At 38.7% G+C, this 26,423-nt stretch overlaps 1 protein-coding gene across 1 annotated transcript in view; it reads right to left on the bottom strand.

The window, feature by feature from the left end:
• The window catches only part of Dock7 (dedicator of cytokinesis 7), a 187,348-nt gene that overhangs the window by 36,509 nt on the left and 124,416 nt on the right, over positions 1-26,423 (bottom strand). The window contains exons 27-32 of the mRNA XM_038332904.1: positions 25,849-26,019; positions 20,788-20,927; positions 14,631-14,800; positions 12,543-12,697; positions 5,927-6,109; positions 5,692-5,827 (exon numbers count right to left, since the gene is read on the bottom strand). Of these exons, the coding sequence (XP_038188832.1) occupies positions 5,692-5,827; positions 5,927-6,109; positions 12,543-12,697; positions 14,631-14,800; positions 20,788-20,927; positions 25,849-26,019 (955 nt within the window). The remainder of the gene's footprint in view (positions 1-5,691; positions 5,828-5,926; positions 6,110-12,542; positions 12,698-14,630; positions 14,801-20,787; positions 20,928-25,848; positions 26,020-26,423) is intronic.

Here is a 26,423-nt window from a genome sequence, read left to right as displayed (position 1 = left end):
GAAAAGATTAAAATAAATCTGTAAAAAGATTAAATTCTTTTAAGAAAAAGACTGTGTGTGTGTGTGTGTGTGTGTGTGTGTGTGTGTACATGTATGAGAGAAGGGAGGGAGAACACTCCACAGAAACCAGAAGAGGGTATTAGATTTTCTGGAGGTGAGGTTTCAGGAGGCGAGGTTGCACAAGAAGCTGTGAGTTGCCTGACATTAAATGCTGGAAACCAAACTTGTATCCTCTATAAGAACAGTTTACAATTACTTCTTGGTTCTATAGGAACAGGGTGGGGAACCTCTTCCCCGAGGACTTTAGGTCTGAAGGCATGGGTAGTCTTTTAATAGGCACATACATTTATTCTGTATGGAAAAAGCACTGAAACTGGTGGGTAAATATACAAGCATGTGATGGACTCAGATTTCAGGCTTTCAACTAGGAAATGAAGACCCCACATTTGAAAATAATGAGACCGAGGACTGTTTGAGAGATTGGAAGAACAATGAAAGTAGAATTAAGAATTCACATAGGAATTTTAAAAATTCTAAGAAACAGGGATCATTTTATACAATGACAGACAAGTCTCTATGCTTTCCTATTGCTTTTCTTTCCTACCTTTCTTAGCTTTTTAATTTGGAAGGTTTTTAAAACAGATTTATTATGATTAATCATGTGTCTGTATGTATCTGTGCACTCAAGGGCAAGTACTCACTAAGGTTCTCAGATGATCTCCTGGGAACTGAAATTACAGGTCGTTGTAAGCCATGGAACACAGGAACCGAGACCTGAATTTGGATCCTCTACAAAAGTGTATCACTGAATCACCTTTCCCTTATTTGAAATGTATTTTGATCATATTTACTACCCCCAACTTCCTAGCCTCCCCACCTCATATTCTTTCTGTCCTTTTTAAACCCACTGAATTCAATTTGTGTTACTCAAATACTCTTGGGTGTAGAGCCTACCATGGGGCATGGTCAATGTACTGGATGCTTAAAGAAAACTAGTTCTCCCACTCCTCATATCTATCAATGCTAAAAGCTCTATGTTAAGGTAGAGCTTTTTTTTGCTATGAACAATCCTTTTATACACTGTGAATATTTGCTGCTCTCATTGGTTTAATAGAGGGCTAATTGGCCAATAGCTGGGCAGGAAGCCAACAAAAGGAGAGCACAGGGATGAAGTGCAGAGTCCCCAGAGACCACAGAGAAAACAGGAGATGAACGTGCCATGTTGAAAAAGCTACCAGCACGTGGTGGAGCTTAAGTAAGAAATGTGGGTCAAAATGTGAGCTACTTAGTAACAAACCTAAACTATCTGCCAAGGATTTATAATTAGTAATAAGTCTCCATGTCGATTATTGGGGAGCTGGAGGTCCTGAAGAAAAACACCATCTATAAATGGCACCAATGTCCAGCACCTACATCCACATAAGGCCTGAGAAAACTTAAAAGAAGGCTTGAAAACCAGAGCCAAACACAGTTTCCTAGTCCTGCAGTCTCTCATGCCGGATGTGATACACAGATACATCTTTCAGTCACTGCCTGTGGGCTTGAGTCACCAGCATGAGTGCCACCAACACACTATAAGCTAAGCTGCCTGTCGGGCTTAAGGTTTAGCAAATGCAGACAGAAAAGGTTACAGATATGCAGTAAAGACAGATCCAGATGGATAAAACTTCTAAATGGGATACAGTGCATTTAAAAGCATACATAGTCAGGCTGGAGAGATGACTCAATGGTTAAGAGCACTGACTGCTCTTCCAGAGGTCCCAAGTTCAATTCCCAGCAACCACACAGTTCACAACCATCGGTAATGAGAACTGGTGCTCTCTTCTGGCGTGCAGGCATACATGCAGGCAGAACACTGTATACTAAATAAATAAATCTTAAAAAACCCTACACAGTCTTGGGAGCTAAAAGAGAAAGGATACAGACATTCATAGGATAGTTTAAAAATAATAGTATTTAAAGAGAGAATAAAATAAAAAAAATAAGCCACATAGAGATGGAAAATGCTCAAGGAGTCTGGGTCCTGTGATGTTAATATGTTGCACTCATTTATTTATTTATTTATAAAAAAAGAAGGGGCTTCTCTGTGTAGATTTTGGAGCCTGTTCTAGAACTTGCTCTGTAGAGCAGATCTTTAACTCACAGAGATAGCCTGGCTCTCCCTCCCAAGTGCTGGGATTAAAGGTGTGCACCACCACCATCTAGCTGCCTTCTTTGGCTAACTATGTACAACACAGTCAAGGCTTGTATTAATGCAGGTATGTATTCTACCTATGAAAATTTATGTATTTTCCGAACACGGGGACCAGATACCAAAAAAAAAAAAAAAAAAAAAAAAGAAAAAGAAAAGAAATGGGAAGAAAGAAAGAAAGGAAGGAAGGAAGGAAGGAAGGAAGACGATCTAGGTGATCCAATATCTCAGAGCACCTTTGTTGCAGTTTCCTCAGAGTTCTGCATACAAAACAGCTTCAAGATTGCTGGCTGATATAGTCCGGTCTCACAAACTACTCTAGCTAAGACTTAACCATTATCCTGATTTTCTCAAGTTTTCCCCAAAGATGCCAGCTCCCCCAGACAACAGGGAGGAGTCTAGAGAAACAACATTCACATTCCCAAAAGATGGGATATGGATATTTGTCATCAATTAAGGGGATTAGTTATGAGTTATTATTGGCCATGGCCTAAACAAAGGAGTTACATTCAAAGACCTCTTTCTATACAAAAGAAGGGATATAAAATAGAAATGATGAGATATATAAAAGGGTAGATTACTGAATCTACTTTAAATCAAGAAGCAACTATTAATCTCAAAATATCTTACATTGGTATGGATTTTGATTTATTGATACAAAATTAAAAGTTATTTTTGATATACTGTGTGTATGTTTCTACTCTTGTTTGGGGCATGCAATTCATTTAAAAATGTAATGTATAATTAAGAAATACAGGTTAGTAGTTAGTCATCTATAATAATCAAACTTAAAGTCATATTAGGTATGTTTTCAAGGTTAAGCAGATGTATTTAGATGGTCTTCAAACACTTCAAAAACATAGAGAAGCCGGGCAGCGGTGGCGTACGCCTTTAATCCCAGCACTCGGGAGGCAGAGGCAGGCGGATCTCTGTGAGTTCGAGACCAGTCTGGTCTACAAGAGCTAGTTCCAGGACAGGCTCCAAAGCTACAGAGAAACCCTGTCTCGAAAAACCAAAAAAAAAAAAAAAAACAAAAACAAAAAAAAAAAAAAAAAAAAAAAAAAAAAAAAAAAAAAAAAAAAAACCAACCCCCCCCCCCAAAAAAAAGAAACAAAACAAAACAAAACAAAAAAAACCTAGAGAATAGGGTATTTAAGATGTTTCATGACAGTGAGACAAGTCCGCTCTTGGCAGCACCAATTTACTTCAAAAGCATCTCTGTGTGGAACTTGCTTTCTTTATGGCAAAAGCTAGTCATTTGGGCAAGAAATGGTACTTGCTTCAATTGTTGATGGTATGCTGTGCAAACTGGACCAGCAGGAAACAAAAGGAAGCAACTCCCAAACTGCCAAGATAAGATTCGACAGATCTTCAAAATTCCCTTTTCTCAGACATCAGATATATTAGGCCTGTAGGACAAAGCTGGATGCCCCAACACTGCAGAGGAACTTTGGGTGACTGTCTAGGCAGCCAGATGTCTCTATACTTAGGTAATATTATATCCTTCTTGGGTCTTTGAGAGTTAAAGACTAAATAGTTAAACATATAGTTTTCCTTAGTTATGATAAAAAGTAAATTAGGTATAAAACTTTAGACTCACAAGGATAAGATAAAGTATTTTCTCTAAATTTTCCAAGTACAAATGGACTGGACACTGTAACTGTAATTCTTACTTAATAACTTTTTATTATATATAATTTTACTATGCTACAGTTTAAACCTTCCTTTTTAATTAGACAAAAGGGGGAAATGCTGTGGAACAATCTTTTTGTACACTGTGACTATTTATTGTTCTCATTGGTTTAATAAAGGGCTAAATGTCCGAGAGCTAGGCAGTTAGCGATTAGGTGGGACTTGCAGACAAAAGGAGAGTGTGGGGATAAAGAAGGGTGGAGTCCCCATCCCCAGTGCAAGCAGGAGATGAATATGCTGTGATGAAAAAAGGTACTGCCACATGATAGAGCCTAGATAAGAAATGTAGATTAATTCAAATTGTAAGAGTTAGTTAGTAACAAGTCTAAGCTATCAGCCAAGCATTTATAGTTAATAGTAAGTCTCCATGTCAATTATTGGGGAGCCAGCAGTCCTGAGGAAAAACCTTGCCTACAGGACTTCTTACTCCATGCTAGGAATGTCTGGCTTGAGCTCTATTATTTCCTTCCCAGGCTGACTGTGACCTACTCACCATTAAATTCTAAACACATACAGTATATAAAATCTACATATATAAATGATTTCTAAAAGTGAAATGTCAGAAAATTCTAATTGTGCTGGTGTTAGTGGTGAAACACCTTTAATCCCTGCACTCAGGAGTCAGAGGTAGGTGGATCTCTGAGTCTGAGGACAGTTTAGCCTACAGAGAGAGTTCCAGGACAGCTAGGACTATACAGACAAATCCTGTCTTTAACACCCCCCCAAAAAAAGTAAAGAAAAAATTCTAATTAACAATTAAAGAATTATAGTTCACAAGCCAGATGTAGTGGCACACACCTGTAATCTCAATACTCAAAAGTGAGACGGGAGGATCACCAATAGTTTAAGCGGACTGTTCTACATAGCCAGGTCAGTCACTCAGATATAGACTACCAGACCAGACCCTATCTTAAAATAAATAATTATATAAAGGAAAAAAATAAAATCCATTTACAGATTCATATTTAACTCAATAAATACATATTAGACATTTAGTACGTATTCTTTACACAGACGACTAAGCCATTTCTGACATTGCAGAACTCTTATCAATATTAGTATTTATGTCATTTTACCATTCACAAATGCTCGCACATATCATCACAAAGATGATAAAAGCAGGTGGTCACCCTACCTTCTAAATACTGAAAACAATTACAAAGAGGTGAGGAAAAGGAAGTTGGGAGATTAAGTATGATGGCCATGGTGATACGGTTAGTGGAAGCCAACCTAGGAATAGAAACAGACCTCAACATGGAATAAACTATTTTTTTCTACTTCACATGATAGTCTGTGGGCAACATTTTTTAAAATTAAATATTATATTAATTTACAGTGAAAAATGAAACATTTAACAATAAAGGAGCATGTTACACAGAATGACCTCTGTCATCCCTGTGGGTGATGACATACTGTTGTGGGCTTACCCTCTGTAAGAAGTATGCTACTCTCAAAGACAGTGATAACGGAGGAAGCTACAAGTGTCTACACAGAGGATACACATAAACGTCTGTCCTTTGTGTTCAATTTTGCCCTGAATCTAAACTAAAGTGTCTATTTTAAAAAGGAGTGGGAAGGAATGCCACACACAGGACAGTAGGCAAAACTGAGACCATCCATAGCTAACTAGGACACACTTATCATTTTAATTAGAATTTCAAATAGCATCTTCAGAGAAGCAATTATCATGTTGATTCAGTTATGTTCAAAGTCTTTCTAGAAAGTCACTGTGGACTTGCAGCAGCAATGATTACAGAACACAATCCTTGGAACTGACACATTCCCTCATCAAGAGAAGCTGCACCTACCGAGCTGCCCTCGGCTCCGCCGCACCATTTCCTGCCTGGCACCGATGCTTCCCAGAATGGCTTCTTCAAGCTTGGCTCTCATATCTTTTGATTTCTTAAAGGTCAAACTATTCATCCTTTCAAACACCTTTTTCCCCTAAAATTTAACAATAGAAGAGGCATTGAGAACAGTTCCTTCTTCCTTTCCACATTCTTTTACTTCCTTGTAAGTTTCAATGGTCTAATAGCGACTTACTTTGTACTCAAAACAAGATACACATAGATAAAGCAGATCCAGCAGCCGGTTCAGCTGTAGGACGGAGAGGTCTGTAAACCACTTCTGCAGAACAGTTTCATCTGCGTTCTTGAGAACCCACAGCAGGCAGATCAAAAGGCTGCGGCTTGATTCTGCTGAGAAGGTGGTATGTTGCCTGCCGCTCTGAAAACAGAAGAGCAGCATGAGCCCCACTGACCAGTGATCATTTCGCTCTTGTTGACACACACCTGTATCTCCAGGACTTGGGAGACTCGGGTAGAAGGGCTCCAAGTTTGAGAAAGTTTGAGCTACCTAACAAGCTTCAGACATATGGTATCATATGAACAAATAAATACTACTATAAAATAGAATTTTCTTAAAAATAAACTACTCTAAAGAAACCATTTGATTTAGATAACACATGGGAAAGCCAGCCATAAAGAATCCTAAAGTCTGAAGTTTAATGAATGGCAGTAGACACTGGCTTTATTGTGGTAGAACTGCCAGCAGAGAACAGAACAAGGTAAGAAAAAGCATAAAGATAAAATAAAGTTTCTACTATTAACACCCAAAGAACATATCATAGGATGTCAGATATGGTAAAAACAAAGGAGCAAAGCAATTAACTCAGAAAAGTTGTAGGAAGGATAAAAACTAATAATGTTTATAAGGTTTAGAGGAACACTGTTTTTTGAAAATAGTCACTGACATAAAGGGAGGAAGGCTTAACTCACACTCTGGTTTGAATGAGAATGTCCCCCACAGTCTCAGGCATAAAACCACTTGGTTTGCATTTGGTAAAACCATTTGAGGAAGTTTAGGTGGTGGAGCCTTGCTGGAGGAAATACATCATGGGGCAGGCTTTCAGAGTAAAAGCCCTGAGCCATTTCCAGTTTGCTTTCTCTGCTTTGCGTTCATGGTTGAGATGTGAGCCCTCGGTTTCCCGTTTCTGCTGCTGTGCTTCTATTTGCTGTCATGGACTCCTACCCTCTGGAGGTTTATGTTAAAATAAACTCTCTCGTCTTTAAATTGCCTTTGGTCATATGTTTTATCACATCAACAGAAAAGTAACTGATATACAAATAGTAGAAAATGCTATTTTTATTTATGGCATATAAGGTGAAAGGTATTTTCAAAGTGTGATCTATATCAGGACATAGCAATGAATTGTAAATGAAAACCAAGGCATATGAACTTATTTATAGCATCAATGACTAAGGATCTTATCAATTTCAGTCACTGTACTAGGCCCTTCACACATAGTATTTTAGTCCTCCCAAAATTTTACAAAGTAAGTTGTCTCATCTCAATTTCACAAATAAGAACAGAGAACAATAATGATGCTGATAAAAGTAAAATCTGAAATGTGCTAAGCACTGTGCTAATAAATTTACTGCACTTTCACATCAATCTTATGAGATGATATTAACTATTAGTTTTCTTAAAAGGTGAGATTTTAGTTCTGGCTAACCAGATCCCAAAGCCTGTGCTCCTTACCCAAGTAATTACTTAAAAATTTACTGAAAAACAAAACAAAAAAACCCAAAGAGATTAGTGTGAGGAGCGATCTGTGAAAGCTGGACATACTTGATGCCACGGACATGACATAATCTTCTTCTGTTCTGGCTAAAAATGATGGTAAACTAACACAAATAACTTACTCAGTCCTAGGCAGTTCGCTGAACACTATATGCATACTAAGTCATTTACCTCTTGGCAGTTATCAAAAAGATAAATATTATTACTCATCCTTTTTTACAGCAAGAAAACAGAGTCGTCACAAGTATTCTGTAGTCACAATGGGACTTGATACACATTCAGTGAATGTGGTTCCAGATAACTAGCTCTTATCCTTGCTGCCTCTCAAGTAGACAATTAGTGAGGACCATATGGGATGTGGGGGCAAGGGAGACAAATTTATTCTTCCAGTTAGTAGCACATGTTTAGAAAGTCAAGGTGATAAAAAGTGTAATTTTGGTATATATGGGAGGACAAACAGTTGAATGACTAGAAAGCATGAAAAGTATCCTGTGAATTCTGAGATGTGATCTATGACAGCATGCAGTATGGTTTGGTGATGAGACAATGGACTATTTGATAAATGGTATTGGGACAAATGATTCCTCTACAGGGGAAAAGAGTGGATTCCTATCTTGTATCATTCCAAAAAAATTAATTTCAGATAAAGAATTTAAATGGGAAAGGCAACATTTAAAACCATTAGGAAAAAAATGCCTAAAAGAACATTATAGTTAATGCTAACAAAAGGCAAAAGCCACCAATAATATATTAATAACTTTAATTTTGAATTGTAAATAAAAGTCTGGTAGGCCAACAAGGAGAAAAGTCTAAATCTCAACTGCTAGGAAAAGCAGCATAAACAGACAAAACCCAGTAAAATACAGAATATTTAAACAGAATACAGGGCACTGTAACTAAAAGAACAGTCTTCAGATCTCAGTCTGTTTACAAAAGTGGACCATATACTAGATCTAAAAGTAGTTGTGGGAAATACAACATCCTGACTGAAATCCAGATGCACATTCTCTGACCATGAGACCAAGTCATGAGCATAAAGAAAAGAGTAACTGGAAATTTACAGCTAGAAACTTAAAAGCTGCTCTTTTTAAAATAGCCAAAAATCACTAATGATCACAATGACCTTCACAGACGTTTTGAGCCAAATAATGAAAATGCTATGTATAAACAGCAACAGTTAACTAAAGCAAGTACAAAGAAAAACTAAGGTGTAAAATACATATCAAGGAAGAAATGACAGAGGTTACTGACTTAAACATATATCTGAAGTTAGAAAAAGAACATCCAATAAACAAACAGGAACGTAAAGGAACATGAGTACACACCAAGAACAAAGACAGCAAGAGACAAACATGCATCAGAAAGAGCATCAGCACCCCAAGCTGGTACTTCATAACAACCAGACATATATCTCCAATGTCTTTTTCTCTTTGACACCGTTGGAACAAAGTCTCACTATGTAGCTGACCTCAAAGTTGCAATCCTCCAACCTTAGCCTCTCTAGTGCTGAGATTACAGGCATGAATGAACATGTACAACTACTCAAAACGGCTGAGGAGACAATGAGAAAAAAATACAAAATGCTGGTCATAGAAATAAAATGTTAACATTAACTACAAATGAGGTAGACATGAGAAAGATTGCACTAAACATTTAGAACAACTTTATATGCCATAAAATTTGGATAAAATTTTTAATAGAATACAACTTATAAAAACCAGCATAAGAAGAAACTAGACAGCCTCATAGTCATAATAAGAAATATATCTAATGTGAAAAAAATTTTAAAAATCCCCAACATCCACTCCTTCTATAGTGCAGGCACAGAAAGAAGACAGCTTCTTCAAGATTCCTGGGAGGAAGGTGGTGTGGGAAGTCCTTCTGTATATGTGTTGCTTTTCTTGGTTAATGAATAAAGAAACTGTCTTGGCCTGTGATAGGGCAAAGGAGTAGAACTAGGTGGGGAAAACTAAACTGAATGCTGGGAGAAAAAAGGCGAAGTCAAGGAGAAGCTATGTAGCCTCATGAGAGACAGAACGGAACCTTGCCAGTAAGCCACAGCCACATGGCGATACAGATTAATAGAAATGGGTTAAATTAAGATGTAAGAGTTAGCCAATGAGTAGCTAGAGCTAATGGGCCAAGAAGTGATTTAACTAATACAGTTTCTGTGTGATTATTTCGGGCACAAACAAGTGGCCTGCTACTGAAGGACACTTAAAAGAAATCCCACACTAGCTCAGAATTGAGTATAATAGAGGGTTATTTATTTAGGGGTAGACTCACAGATCATAATCCTCTTCTGGAATGGGGAACAGCAAAATCCCACAGCCGGAAAAGAGGCCGGAAACACACTTTATGTAGGAATATATAGTATAAGAGGTCACATCCAAGTGTGCAGGTAACTTAAAGGCTACTACCAGTAGGAATTCCTACAGCATGCTACAACAGGAAGGGATCTAATCTCAAAAAGAAACTCTTAGAAGAAGAGAACCAAAGAACAAACTCTCTGGCCCAAGTCAACTGCTAGCCTAGCATGGATCTCAAACCCCAAAAGAACACTCTGAAAGAGGGATATAGGCAGAATTACTTAAGAGCATAAATATATAAGTCCTAAAGAAAACATGAGCAAAATTAATAATCAATATACAGTTATAAAAGTCTGAACTAAATTCAGGATTTCAAGCTTGTCTTAACAATTAACTTAAATAAGGCATTAGTGGTGGCCCATGCCTTTAATCTCTGTGCTCAAGAGGCAGAGGGAGACAGCAATCTGTGAGTTCAAGGTCAGCCTGGTTTACGTAACAAGTTCCGCAGCTACATAGTGAGATCCTGTGTCAAACACAATCAAACAAACAAAAAACAACACAGAAAAAAAAGATTACAAAGTTAAACAATTTGCTTATCTTAATGACTAAAGAAAAATTATGGGACTTTATAAATGTTTGTTTCATTTAAAAAGGGTTGTTTATAAGTGATTAATGGTCACAGTCAATTTCTAAAAAAATAAGGGAAATATATAGAGATGAATACTTTGCATTCTTAATAACTAAAGAAAAATTATGGGACTTTATAAATGTTTGTTTCATTTAAAAAGGGTTGTTTATAAGTGATTAATGGTCACAGTCAATTTCTAAAAAAATAAGGGAGATATATAGAGATGAATACTTTGCATTGGTATGGATCTTAGTCTACTCATACAAATTTAAGGTTGATTTTGTTACACTATGTTATGTATTTCTACTCTTGTTTAAGGTATTGTGTTTGTGCAGCTCATTTAAAAATGTAATGTATAGTTAAGAAATACAGAGTAATATTTATTTAGTATTTAGTATATTATAAATATTAGTAATATTTATAATAGTCAAACTTGTTTGTAGTCATGATAGGTTTTCTAGATATACAGAAATATATTTCAGATAGATAGGTATTCTTCAAATCTTTCAAATACCTACAGAACATGGCATTTAAAAGGTTTTAAGAACTTAGACTTTTCTTAACAATGAGACATATCTGCTTCTGGCAACACCAAGTAATCCAGAGAGGTTGATGATCATCTAAGAGGCTCTTTATGGAGTTTGCTAGTCATTTGGGCAAGAAGCTGCGCTTGCCTGGACTGCTTTATGGCATGCTACTGGACATGCAGGACCCACAGAAAAGTGACTGCTGAGCTTTCCAAAAGATGTGATGATCCTTCAGGGTTCCTACTTCACAGAAGAAATTGCCAGACATTCTGCATGACACAGAAGAAAGCAACTGACAGACTTTGAAAAGTCTACCAGATATTATGGGCCTGTAGGTTGAAGATGGATGCCCCAAAGTTATAGAAGAACTTTGGGTTGCTGTCCAGGTAGCAAAATTTATCTGTCAATTCTAGAGTTTTGGAAGTTGCTTACAATGCAGCTCCTGTTTACTTAGGTAATATTATATCCTTCTGGGGTCTTTGAAGAGTTGAAGACATATAGTTATAGTTTTCATTAGTTATGATAAAAGAAATTAATATAAGTATCGCAACTGTAATTCTTGCCTGATAACTGTTTTATATATGTAATTTTACTATGTTAAAGTTAAAACCTTCCTTTTTAATTAGACAGAAAAAAGGGAGATGACGTATACGTGTATTCTGTATATGTGTTGCTTTTATTGGCTGGTGAATAAAGCTGTTTCAGCCAGTGGCTTAGCAGAGTAAAGCCAGGTGGGAAATCCAAACAGAGATATAGAGAGGAGAGGCGGAGTCAAGGAGATACCACATAGCTGCTGAAGGAGAAAAACGCCAACCACCATCCAGAACCTTACCGGTAGGCCACGACCTTGTGGTGACCACAAAAATGGGTTAATTGAAGATGTAAGAGTTAGCTAGAAATATGCTCAAGTCATTGGTCAAACAGTGTTGAAATTAATATAGGTTCTGTGTGATATTTGGGTCTGAGTGGCCAGGAAATGAGTGAGTGGTCTCTGCCTACACACATTTACTACGTTCCCTTTTAAAAGGGCCCTGCCCACTTCTTCCCCCAACCTCCTCTTTTCTTTTCTTCCGCAGCTCCTGCCCCCAGAGGCTGGTCTCCCCTCTCCTTTTCCCATTCCCTTTCCCTTAATAAACTCTCCATATGAACTGCTGCAATGGTGTCTTTCTTGCGCAGCTTTTTATTTTATTTTTTATTTTTTAATTACAACACCTGCTCCCATAGCCACCCCTGTTAGGGGAGAAAAAAAGGCATAAATCTTCACAGATTATTCTGCAAAACTTAAAAAACAGAAATTTAAAGATTAGTGGATAATTTAGGAATATTTCTTAGAGCTGGGTTCTAAAAATGAAAAAAAAAGGAGCGCATCAAATAAGGCACTTTACAAAGTTCTGAATGACAAAACACAGCGCTGCATCCTATAAGCCCAAGGTTAGCAGCTTTTCAAACAACTTGGTAACTGGCAGATAATATTCTGTTAATGTTTTCATAGAGCTCAGAATGATTTGCATTGGTTAATATAAAAACCTCAGCAACAGGCACCTCTTTGTATATATTTGGTATTCCAGAAAAACAGAACAAAACACCAAACTTATATAAGTGGCTCATTTTACCGCTGAAGTGAGAAGGAAACTGCCAGGCCTGGTTAGCTGAGGGACTGACGTTCCTGCGATTGCCATGGCAACGGTCTGGCTGATCATGCTCCCACTCTCACTATCACAATCATCAGGGGCTATGCAAACTGGCCTTCCTCGTTGATTATGTGTTTCTGAAAGGGAAAAAAGGAAGAAAACTTTAGGTCAGCTGATAGTTACTACACATGAATTCCTCACAGGTTAGAACACCCAAAGCCCAAAATCCTTGTGTAATTTTTACTCTTCCCAAACTTAACTACTAATACTCTGCATTAACTAGCAGCCTTACTCGGGGCTGGAGAGATGGCTCAGTGGTTAAGAGCATTGCCTGCTCTTCCAGAGGTCCTGAGTTCAATTCCCAGCAACCACATGGTGGCTCACAACCATCTGTAATGAGGTCTGGTGCCCTCTTCTGGCCTGCAGACATACATACAGACACAGAATATTGTATACATAATAAATATTTTAAAAAAACAAAACAAAACTAGCAGCCTTACTGATAGCATGAGGCGGGTAGCAGTGAGAAATGGGTGCCTCCAGACTGTGTTCTGCTTTCAGAGACGGTTAGCACCACAGCACTTTAAATGTGCTCCTGACACTTCAGCTCACTTGATAGCCACGGTATTACAGTACTACAGTGTGAGCCAGAACTAATTCATGCTGTGTTTTAATGCTGCAATTTATATCTAATTGTATGTCTCTTAACTGTGAGGGCCACCATGTAAAAACAGACTCTATTTTTAAAATGAACTTTAACTTTTCAAAATAGATTTAAACATATTGTGGCACAAAATAGTTTTAACTATTATCTATATTTTATCATTTATCACATATCTGACCTTTTCTTGATTTTTTTTGATGACATTTCTAGACTATGTAGCTTGTCTGAGTTTTTTTTTTAATGGTAGCAATCTTGAATTTTTTGCAGCTTAAATCTATGTTTTCAAGACTATCAATTTTTATCAAGATTAATTTCTTCACTATTATTTTTATCATCAAAATTAATTTCTTTTAAGTTTTTAAATATTAACTTTTTTCTATTTCAGTACTTTTTAGTGGAAACCTAAACTGACTAGTTACAAAGAAAGATCTAACAGCATAAACATTCCTGCCTTCAGACCAGAAACAATTCAGTAACCCTAACCCTGGGAGGTTACAATGCCAATCTCTTACAGACAAAGAGCTATTTCCTGATAATATCAGGAACCCAGGAAATGTTTTTTACCTCATTAAAATGGAAGTACTTTACCAGGCTGCCTGCTAGCTTAAATACTGTACAATCTAAACTGCGTATTTAAGTATCTTCCAAACAGTCAAAGTAAGGGAAGGAAACACTACAGGTTCTAGCTTTTAGTGAGCAGCATGGTCTCAACATACTAACCTGGAATAACATAATTCTTTATATGCAGGTGAATATTAATTTCCATTACTCATCTCTATGAATAAAGCTGGCGATAGAAGTCAAGTACTATTCTCTCTTAACATGCACAATACACATACATACAATAAAGGCGTATTTTCTAGAAGGCAGGTATGAACTGCTATAAACTCATGGTAATTTACACTAAGATCATCTCAGGGATCTCACAATGAATCTTGTCAAATACACAAAAGTTTCTATAAACAAAGTTAAACATAGCTATTTACACTAAGATCATCTCAGGAATCTCACAATGAATCTTGTCAAATATGCAAAAGTTTCTAACGACAAAGTTAAACATAGTTATTTACAGAGTATTTTTATGGGGGTGCATTTTAAAAATAATTTTTAAATTCTTTTATTTTATTTTTTATATGTCTGGGCGTTTTGTCTGCATGTGTGTATGTGCACCTTGCATGTGCCTGGTGCCCAAAGAGATCAGAAGAAGATACTGGATCACCTAGGATTTACTGGTCTGGTAGCAACAGTACCATGTGAGTACAGGGACTCAAACTGGAGTCGTCTGCAGGAACAGTCAGTGCTACTAATCACTGAGCCTCTAACTCCTTTATATTTTTTTAACCTTAAAAGGCATTTTCTACAACTTTTAGACAAGCTTTGAAAACTGCTTTAATTATACTAAGTACCTGTAAAATCGTACAGCTGAGGTACAGTTTCCATGATGATACCAATGAGAGGAAGGTACAACATAGCCACCCGAGCCTTTATCTGAGGGTCAGAGTACCGTGGGTCAGAGTCATGACTGGAAAGTAAGTTGTGCACCATATTGATGACTTTCTTATGCAATCCAAACAGTCTATTTGAAAAGAAGAGGTGAAGAAGGAGCAATGAGGTCACAGAGATTAGTCATGTCTTTAAAACAAATAGAAAGTAATGGCACTCAATCAACCTTTTTTAATTACATAACTCTGCCAGCTATATTTTTGTGTATTCCTATAAAATAAAATACACAGTTTAAATAAAATAAAATACACAAATTTCAAAACAGCATAAAGTATCTGTGCTCTTCCCATCACACACCTGTCGTCTTCACAGACTCTGATTATACCAACCATTCTGATTAAAGCACATCCACTCCAGCTCCCGCGGCCCATAAACTGTAGCAAGCAGCAGCTTCAGCACCTGTCCTTGCAGGAGGACTCAGCGGTGAGTTCTTGTCTTAGCAAAGAAGAGTCATTCTGGATTTATGCTGGCCAGATCTTTTAAATATGCCCGTCTCTTCTAAGACAGCCTTTTCCTTTTGTCGTCGTCGTCGTCGTCGTCGTCGTCGTCTTCTTCTTCCTCTTCTTCTTCTTCTTCTTCTTCTTCTTCTTCTTCTTCTTCTTCTTCTTCTTCTTCTTCTTCTTCTTCTTCTTCTTCTTCCTCTTCCTCTTCCTCTTCCTCTTCTTCTTCTTCTTCCTCTTCTTTTTTAAATTTATGTGTTTGTGTAAATGTGATATGTAGACGGTAGGCCTGAAGATCATCAGGGGACATAAGATCCCCTGGAGCTAGAGTTACAGTGATTGTGTGATGTGGGATTCCCCTCTGTATGCTGTATGCTTTATTGCCATTGGTTAATGAATAAAGCTGGTTTGGCCACAGGCTTAGCTGAGTAAAGCCAGGCAGGAAATACAAAGAGAGTAGACAGAGTCAGGAAGAGGCCATGTAGCTACTCAAGAAGCAAGAGGTAACGACCACGAGCCTCGTGGTAAAATACAAAATAACAGAAATGGGTTAACTTAAGATGTAAGAGCTACCTAGAAATATGCCAGAGACATCAGTCAAACAGTGTTGTAATTAATATAGTTTCTGTGTGATTACTCAGGTCTGGGCGGCCAGGAAGGAAGGGGCAGTTGTGAATCATACAGCACAGGTGCTAGGAACCAATTTCACATTCTCTTCAAGGGCAGGAACCGCTTTTAACAGGTGAGCCATCTGTCCAATCCCCAAACAGGTCTGTTTGTCCCTGTACTTGTAAAACACTCTTTTTTCCTTTTGGTTTCTTTTTTTTTTTTTTGTCTCAGAAAAACTTGTATTTCTCTCAGAAAGTGCTCTCCCATGCCATCAGTGAATCCCATCTCCCTTCAACACTTTCAATGACCATCCTGACCAAATTCTTCCCTTGCTTCAAGCAAGCTTTTCATATTTTGAAAGCACATCTTAATTTTTATTATAGGGTTTACTTATAAAGTAAATATATTCAAATATTGTCCAAACCACACGAGTTCACAGAAGTCTCTGTGTGACACTTTTCCTATCCGCTCCAAGGGGATGTGACGAAGGCGTCACATCCTCCCAAAGAGCCAATCCCAATGCTGATTCTTTTTATTTTCACTCTTTCACAGCTAACAAGCTCCTCCCCTACTTCCCTGTCTTCCTGCATGTGCCCCACTGCATGTAATGAGCATGAACACTTGGGGGTTCCCAGGCTAAGTTTCTGAGCTTCTGCTGTTTACATTCTCACCATAATGATTCTCATGCCTGGACAGGCATTCCTACCCTGTCAGCAGCTGTCACACCCAGACTCCAACCTGCCTAAACTGTTTTTATGAAGTCTTTTCATGTATTTTATTTTTCAATCACATTAAAATATTAAATGTATAATCATCCAATACTCAGATATTGGATGACTGACCCCAGAGTTTTGTGTAAGCCACACAAGCATGCTCCCTCTGAGCTGCTGCCCCAGCTCCTACCCCGTTCATACTGTCTGAATTAAGATGCATCAGCTCCTGCTTCCTGATTCCTTCTTTGAGTTCCTGCCTGACATCCCTTCATGAGGGATTGTGATCTGGACATATAAGTTTCCAAGTTTCATCACAGAAATTGAAAACTAGAACGACAGCTCTATAGAACACAAGAGGACCTGTGCCTCTATTAGACTGTTTCAGGGCCAGCTTTCCCGCTATAAGGAAGTTCATAACAAGCACATCTTTGGCCAATTACAGAACATATTAGTTCTAATCATGGAATGGTTCTTAGTACTTAGCAAGCAGATGAAGTCAAAGGACAAGCACTCGCCTTAAGGATCTGGGGCAATGTATCCTGCACACAATCTCTGTCTACACCTGTAAGAATTTAACAAAGGCATATGACAATCTTAGGGTCATTAAGCACTATTCTGAAATTCAACTGCTAAATCCCAAAGGTAGAAATGAACTTGTCACATTCAAGCTAAAAGGTTAGAATGGTTTCCCTTAGATGAGCTGAGCCTCTGGTTACTGAGAGCATCAGACAAGCTCGACGACTACAGCACAGAGCAGGAAGCACAGGAGTTGGTCGGCTCTCTAGCTCATCCTCTAATGGAGGGGCACCTGATAAACCTCAAGGAAGCAGTTTGGAGAGAGAAAACAAGACTGCGTGGCTAAAAGTGACTGTGGCAAGGGCAACACGGCTATAATTTAGTGGGCAGTGAGAGTCTCCACAGGAACATCCTGTTTTGCGAGAAGGTCTGAGAAACTACAAGCAGGAAACAGCTATGTGAAGACCCTAGATAATTCAAGTACTGCTTTACGCAGAGAAAAATGCAAGCATCAAGGCCCAAATGTATGAATGAACTTGTCACATTCAAGAAACAGACAATAGCAAGGCATGGCTCTGAGGACAATTATTAAAACTCTGGGTTTTATTCTAAGTGGTATTTAACTTACAGGAAAAAAGAGAGGATAACTTTAAGCTATTACAAATAGTGCTGCTATGAACACAGTTGAACAAATGCTTTTGCAGTATGATTGGGCATCTTTTGGGTATATTCCCAAGAGTGGTATTGCTGGATCCTGAGGTAGGCTCACTCCCAATTTTCTGAGAAACAGCCACACTGATTTCCAAAGTGGCTGAACAAGTTTGCATTCTCACCAGCAATGGATGAGTGTTCCCCTTACTCCACATCCTCTCCAGCATAAGCTATCATTGGCATTTTTTTATTTTAGCCATTCCGACAGGTGTAAGATGGTATCTCAAAGTTGTTTTGATTTGCATTTTCCTGATAGCTAAGGAAGTTGAACATGTCCTTAAGTATCTTTTGACTATTTAAAATTCTTCTGTTGAGAAACCTCACACTGGACTGAGCTCCCAAGGTCCAGTTGAAGAGTGGAAGGCGGGAGTGTATGAGCAAGGGAGTCAAGACGATGAGGGGCTCACCCACCAAGACAATTTGCCTGAGCTAATGGGAGCTCACCAACTCCAACTGGACTGGGAGTGAACGAGCATGGGATCAAACTAGTCCCTATAAATGTGGTTGACAGTTGGGGCAGACTGAGGGGCCAAAGACAATGGCACTGGGATTTATCTCTACTGCATGTACTGGGTTTTTGGGAACCCATTCTCTTTGGATGTAAACCTTGCTCAACCTTGATGTAGTGAAAAGGGCCTTGGACTTTCCACAGAGCAGGGTGCCTTGCCCTCTCTCAAGATTGGAAGGGAGTGGAGGGGGAGTGGGAGGAGAGTGGGAGGGAAGTGGGAGGAGGGGAGGAAGTGGGAATTTGGATTGGTATTTTTTTTAAGTAATAAAAAAACTTTAAGGAAGGTCATGGCATAATCTTACCCCATTTAAAAAAGACTATTCAGGCTACTTGCTATTGCATCAAAAATGATTTGAGAGACACAATAAGTAAACATAATTAGTTCCAGTAGAAGCAGGGCTGAAAAGATGCGGCTGAACTTGGGATGTTTTGGAGAGCTGCAGACTTTGCTACTGAAGAGGGCGCAGGGAGAGAAGGAAGAGGAAACAAACTAGACTAAAACTAAGGCTAAGCTGACATGTAGTGCACAGTCTACAACATCTGAATACACAAAGAAAGGCGACAGTAAACACATCATTACTCATGGGATTCAACAGAAACCTTTCCAAGAGCCAAAGATCAACACATTCTAGCTTCAAGAAGAAAAGAGTCAGTAACGAATTCCTTCATAAGCCAAATATTATTACACATAAACCCTACTTTAATAGAATTGATTATTGACATGAAAAGGTACAGCACTGCAGGAATTGCCTATCTTTTATATGAGACATTACTGAAATCTAGACAGCATGCATTTTCCTGCCATCCATCCTAATTCAAAGAAAACTATGCTCCCCTGGGGTTCAGAAGAAGCTGACTGTCCAGTTTCAGCACCAGAGTCTAGCTAGGTCAGCACTGTCACTTCAAATGGTCAGCTGGCATGTTTCTTTGACTCTTCAAAAAGACAACCTTTAATTAGCTCATAGCTTTCCTCAATAGAGGAAGCCTGACAATAATGAACACTGCTTAGCGACACAGCTGGGTATAATATCCTCATCCTGTGTGATGTGGCAAACAATCCATGTCTGATGTAAGGTCACATGCGAGCAGAACTGACCTAATCCTTCCAGCAACCTGTGCAACTTTGGGGGCGGCATCCATCAGGATAACCAGCTGAGCCCCATCAAGCCACTAGAAAGATTTATACTTGCGTGTAAAAGGGAGTCATCCCCCCCTTTCCTGACAGTCATAAACAAAGAGAGTATTTAATCCTAACTCAGTGGGAACCATCCTGCAGTCAGAGTAGAGCTGACTATTCTTGCAGCAGAAACAAGATGAAGTTAATGAGTTGAAGACTGAGTTACACAATAAACCTCTTCCTACCAAATATGAGTAAATTTATTTCCTTGAAAAAGCCAATATGAAGAAGAATTTTGTTTCTTACAACTGAAGCCATCCTGCCCAAATAAACACATTGGAAACATAACTCAAAGTCCTGAGTTGTTTAGGAAAGCTGGAATGTTTGGGAAACTGTAGAGTATCTTCTCTCCTCAAAAATGGACAGCTTTATTACTGCCTTCAAATGACATTGTCCTCTTCTGTCAAATGTAAACCAGGAAAGCGCTTGCAGACAGAACAGGTAGGCATGGCGTCTCTCTCGGCCATGTGAACTCTTCTCTCTGAACAGAGTCTACACAAACCCCTACCCAACATGTAGCCTACAGAACTGCACAGTTATGGTGAAAACTAATTCTTTAAAATATATTCCACATGTAGGTTCTCATTATTTTAAAAATATAAATCTTTCATTTGCAGACAGTCTGGGCCTTTTAAATAAATTTATTCAGTATCAACTATGTCCCTGACGTAATAACTATGGGCTTTGTCTTTCATCTTTTCTTTCTTCTCTTAAGCAGATTAAACATCCACTAAAAACCTATTTACGGTTGTATGATTTTGTTTCCTGGACTTCTTGTATGACAAGTAACTGCAGGATAAACTTAAGATGATCGGACCATCAAAAAAAAATTTTTGTTACCCAAATGAACCATAATACAGTTTTGGTTTCTAAATAGCTCCTTTTAAAATTAGTTTATGTGTGTGTGTGACGGTGTAAATGAGCACATGAATGCAGATGTTCTTAGAAGCTAGCAGAGGTGTCAGGTCTAACAGCAGAAATTTTTAAAAAAATAGGGTAAGTTTTAAGATAAAATACTACACAGTAGAATGACAAATTATAAATTTTTCTTATAAAGGATTAAAGAAAAACTAGCCTATTTTCCTTAACTGAAAACTGCCTACTGTTATTTTAACAAATAGTCCATATACTAATACATATAATTGTTTCTTATACTATTAAAAAATGCTACTGATCAACCATAATATACCATTAGTATAGATAAATCTCAAACTCAGAGATGATTAAATAAAATATAAACACCATTCATACAGAAAGTATATGAACCTCAGAGGATAAAGAAGCATAAAAAATAAAGAAACAGAAATAGTACTAAAATCTTAGCAAGATCTGTCCCACTTTCCAAAATCAAACTGATATTCCACAAGGCAAAACAGGTCTACTCACCCTTCAGCATCAGGGTCTAAGATGAGCGCGAGCTCCGTTAACACGAGGCCTGCCAGGTAGTGCTGCTGGCGGAAGGGCAAGGACAGTTCAAACATATTTGCGATCTTCTGGTCCTGCACGTTTGTGGAAAATCCAGAACTCTGTTGGGGGTAAGGTAGAACTCAGCTGTTGATAGCTGTGCAACAAACAGCCTACATTTGGGGCATCACGACAAATGAAACGTGACATTATTATGCCAGACAAAAGCTACGCCAGTAATTCTCTTTCTTGGTTGAGTCTTTGTGAATATCTTGCATATCACCATAGAACCTTCACCTGGCATTGGATGGAGAAAATGACAGAGCCCCACATAGGAGCACTGGACTGAGCTCCCAAGGTCCTGATGAGGAGCAAAAGGAAGGAGATCATGAGCAAGGAAGTCAGGACCATGAGGGGTGCGTTCACCCATTGAGACGGTGGGACAGAACTAACAGAAGACCACCAAGTCCAGTTGGAATGGGACTGATGGAACAGGGGACCAAACCGGACTCTCTGAATGTGGCTGACGGTGGAGGAGGACTGAGAAACCAAGGACAACGGCGATGAGCTTGAACTCTACAGCATGGATGGGCTCACTGTGAGCCTTGTCAGTTTGGCTGCTCACCTACCTGGACTTAGGGGGAGTTGGGAGGACCTTGGATTTAACATAGTGAAGGGAACCCTGATGGCTCTTTGGCCTGGAGAGGGAGGGAGTGGGGGTATGGGTGGAAGGGAGGGGAGGGAAGGGGGAGGAGGAGGGGAGGAGATGGAAATTTTTAATAAAAAAAAAAAAAAAAAGAAAAAAAAGTTACGCCAGAGAGTTCACAGAAAAGTGACTGCTCTTACTTTGGGTATGGGAGAGTATGGTGACAGTTCTTTATTTCTGTTACCAAACATAAAAGACTGACCTAGTCTGGAGAATTCTACTTGGGGATTGCAGACCTTAGGAAGAGGATTCATGGGTGCATAAGATAAAGACTGACTTCAGGCAGAATGTACTCAGGAAAGTGGCTTGTTCAAGTCATTAATCTATTTGTTTTTAAATAGGAGGTGGGATCTTGCTATGCTGGGCCTTGAACTCAGCATACTGCCTCAGCATTCCAAACAATAAAACAATTTTTTTTACTAAAATTAATAAACTAAGAGTTTAATTTTGCTTTTCTCATTGAAATTCCCCATTTGCTTAATTTTTTATTCTTAATCATCTACTATTCTGGTAGTCTCTGAAGGGGGGAGACGGAGGTGAAACCAACGCTGTGAATGCCCTTACCCTGCCACAACCACGGCACTTGTTTCCTAGAGAAATTTCAAATATCACTTAAGCCGTATTTCATACATCTTTGGAATTACCATCATCTAGTGGTTTCTTCACCAAAACTCCAGAAATTGTAGTGTTAAGAAGTTTATATCATTATATTCGTGGCTACCCATGTATATGTATGTGTGCGTTTATCTGGTTGTGTACGTGAAAGTGGACAAGATAATTCCAGAAATCCTATGATTATTTATTGGTAAATGTCATGTAGTAAGGAGGTTTCAGGAGAGGTACCTGTTGTGGAACAATCTTTTTGTACACTGTGAAGATGTGTCACTCTGACTGGCTTAATAAAAAGATGAACAGCCAATAGCTGTTTCCAGGCACAGAGGACTCTGAGGAGAAGGGCAGAGACACCAGGAGACATAGACAGAGCAAGAAGCCTGGGCATTACAAAGTAACAATAATTGAACCACTTAAAAGAATATAGATTTTAAAATATGGTTTAATTTAAGTTATAAGAGCTAGTTAGGAACAAGCCTAAGCTACTAGCTAAGCTTTCATAATTAAAAATAAGTCTCCAGGTTGTTTTTTGTGAGCTGGCAGCCCAGAAAAAAAAAATTCCGTCTACAGTTACCTATGACTGATTTGGCTCTGGCTATTTAGCCACATCTTTGGAAGAAGACAGAGGAAAATGCAAAGGGTTACATGTGTCCATTAGGGAGGCAGAAAGATGTGGGAAGTAGGTTGGTCCAGGAGACGAACTGAAAAGATGAAATTAAAAGTTTTGGCTGGCTCTCTAATATTTCCAGTTTATGTACATGAGGTCTAATCTTATTTATTTATTTATTTATTTATTTATTTATTTATTTATTTATTTATTTATTTATTTTTAGCAAACATGTCAGATCAACCCAGTCTAGGTAACTGCACCCGAGCATTCTAAACCACAGAAACAGGATTAGGGAATGTGTAAGATCAACTCTAACATCAGACATTAGGAGGTACCATAAAAACAGCTTTCCAACTCAGGAAGAATATAACATGTATATTTTATTAAGGGGAAGAAAAATATTGGCTCTCTTGACACTACAACTATAAAATTTTAATCTTTTCATCTTCAAAGAAACTATTAGTTGTGAAAGTGAAGAGGTACCCACTTCAACTTTAAATGTCCATTAATTTTTGTAAGCAGGTCAGGTTGAGCTTGGCAGGCTGGCTTCAAGGCATTTATAAATATAATATATAAATACAATATAAATTTAAATAGCTATTTCACAGGAATTTGTTTTCCATATTTGCTTCAAAAAACTCAATTTGGGAAAACAACAAAATAAGTGAGTTTATTTAAGTGAGCTCACTTATCTGTAAACACATACATCATGCTTTAAAACCTGGACTCTGGAATAAAGCTTTGGTTCAAAGTCTAGCCTGACCATTTCTTACTTTCAGTGTTTCTTGTTTGGAGCTATCCAATGTGCATACTAACAGAACAATCCCCCAGCACTGTTCTTGTAATTAGATGAGCTAATACTTATAAAGCACTCACGTGGTGGTTTGAATAAAAAGGGTCTCCACAGACTCATAGGAAATGACACTATTAGGAGGTATGTCCTTATTGGAGGATGTGTGTCACTAAGGGGTAGGACTTGAATTCTGAGGTGCTAAAGCCAGGCCCAGTATGGCATTCTCTTCCTGTTGCCTGTCAGTCTAGATGTAGAACTCTCTCTGCTCATTCCCTAACACCATGCCTGCCTGCTGCTATGCTTCCCACCATGATGATAATAGACACAACCTCTGAATGGGAGCCAGTCCCAATTAAATGTTTTCCTTTATAAGGGCTGCCATGGTCACGGTGTCTCTTCATAGCAATAGAAAGCCTAAGACAGAAGTTGGTACCAAAGTGGGATATTGTTGTAATAGGCATGACCATGCTTTTATTTGGAGGAATGCAGACTCTGGGACTTTGAATGAGAAAAGCAGTTGAATGCTTTATCTGGAACTTAATGGGCCATCCTAGTAGGAGCATAGAAGACAGCGGTGCTGGGGGTAATGTGAACCTTGGGGACCTGGCTCAAGAGGTTTCAGAGGAGAAGAATATTAGTACATGGCCTAGAGACTGGTCTTGTGATAATCTGGTGAAGTCTGTGGCTGCTTTTTCCCTTTGTCCAAAAGATCTGCCTAAGGCAGACTGAAAAGTTTTTGGATTAATGTGTTGGCAGAGGAAATCTCAAAACAGCCTAGTATTGTCTCTGTTTTATGGTTATTAGTGGTCACTCTTATGCAGATCTATAAAGAAAAGAAGCAAGCTGATCAAGGAAAAATACAAAATGTACAGTTCAAGGAGAAAGAGGGCCTGGGTTCAAAGAGATAAGCAAATTAAAGAAAAGCCTCATGTTAAATGGAATGAAGGAACTGGTGATCTCAGGGCAAGATCCCACCCAACTAAACTTCCAATTTATAAAAAGGAGTTAAAGGAACGCTTAGGGCAGGAGTGGAGGAGTGTGCCTTTAATCCCAGCACTCCAGAGTCAAAGGCAAGGGATTCTCTGAGTTTGAGGCCAGCCTCATCAACAGAGGGCATTTCAGGACAGCCAAGCTTAGGCAGTGAAGGAAACCAGTGAAAACAGAAAGCTGGTGAAAATGTTTTAAATGAGGGGCCATGTTTTGCCATGTGCTTCTGGCTTTAGAGTTAGGGATAGAAGAAAGGGGTTATGGAATCTTCCCTCTGCAACTAAGGAAAGCAGCTGAGGCCAGTTATGTGGCAGCGGTATCCCTGCATGGAGGCCAAAAAAGGCCACTGTGTGAAGCTGTGAAGTTGAAGTATGCATTGCCTTGGAGACCCCAAGATGCTGGAGATGCCAGAGTCATGGGATACCTGCTGAGGAAAGCTGCTAACAGGGAGTGAAACCAGCCCAAGAGAAAGAAGTGTGTTGTAGTCAACAAAACTGGAAAATGTTGGAGATCTGGAGAGTGCTTTGTTATCAGACATGGAGATGCAGAATTTGGAGTTGGCCCATCTGGTTTTCAGTCTTCCATTGGTCTAGTATTTCCTCACTATGCTCTCTTTCCTCCCTTTTGGAATGATAATTTATAACTTGTGCCATTGTATGTTATAAATACATCATCTGCTTTTTCATTTTGATTTTACAGAGGATTACAGGGGATACACTTAAAGAGATTACATGAGTCTCAGAAGAAATTTTGAAATTTGGACTTCTGAACATTGTTGAGACTATAACCATAGACTATGGGAACTTTTGAAGTTTGGACTAAATGCATTTTGCATTATGACATGGCTATAAGCTTATGGGGGCTAGGGAATGGAATGTGGTGGTTTGAATAAAAATGGTCCCCATAGACTCACAGAGTGGTACTATTAGGAGGTGTGGCCTTGTTGGAGGTCATGTCTCACTAAGGGGTGGGCTTTGAGTTCTCAGGTGCTCAAATGAGGCTCAGTGTGGCATTCTCTTCTGGCTGGCTGCCTGCCAATCTGGAATTCTCTGCTCATTCTCTAGCATCATGTCTGCCTGTGCAATGCAGTGTTTCCCACCACGATCATAATGAACTAAACCTCTGAACCGTAAGCCAGTGCTAATTAAAAGCTTTCCTTTATAAGAGTTGCCATGGTCATGGTATCTCTTCACAGCAATAGAAACCCTCACAAAGACAATCCAGAAATGAGCCTATTACCTAACTAATCATCAAATAACACATGATTTTTCCACCCATTGTTTTCAATACTTTTTCATAAGTATAAACATAGGTATGTCTTCACATTTTGCATACCTGAGATGTTGCAGAAGAAACAGAAGGTGATGGAGATGCAGGTGGGGTGAGCAAGCTGCAGGGTAAGTTTAATGTTACATAGTGCTCATGGCTGCAGATAATTCGCAGGAAGTCCAACCTCAAGGACACCAGCACACTTGGATTTGGCAGTGAATAGAGCTTTGATGCCACCTTGGAAGGATTACATGAATAAGAGAACACAATGATACATTTTTTTCCTTCCATAGCAATAGAAGTTTGGGTCTCTGTGGCTCACAGGATAACATCCTCTTTCTGAAAATTATAGCAAACACTATAAACATGAAACTTACGGGACCGACAGTATAAATCCACTTGACTAGCCTTAAGTCACATTATTTTATTGCCAATTTTGCATTAATATCTCCACTTCTCAAAAATGTACTTTATGAAGGAAAAGCGTACTTCAAAGAAAGATTTCTTCTAAACATTTCTGTTTAATGAATTTATAATTGTCTATCTTTGCCAACTATATCACAGGCTACTTGGGGAGACACACTATAAGCTGACTGAACAGCATCCTTTGGGTCAACCTCAATGCTTGACAGTGCAGGAGG

Source organism: Arvicola amphibius, chromosome 6, assembly GCF_903992535.2.
Source record: "Arvicola amphibius chromosome 6, mArvAmp1.2, whole genome shotgun sequence".
Classification (NCBI taxonomy): Eukaryota; Metazoa; Chordata; class Mammalia; order Rodentia; family Cricetidae; genus Arvicola; species Arvicola amphibius.
Note: the sequence above shows the minus strand (reverse complement) of the source record. Positions and strands in the feature narration are given on the sequence as shown.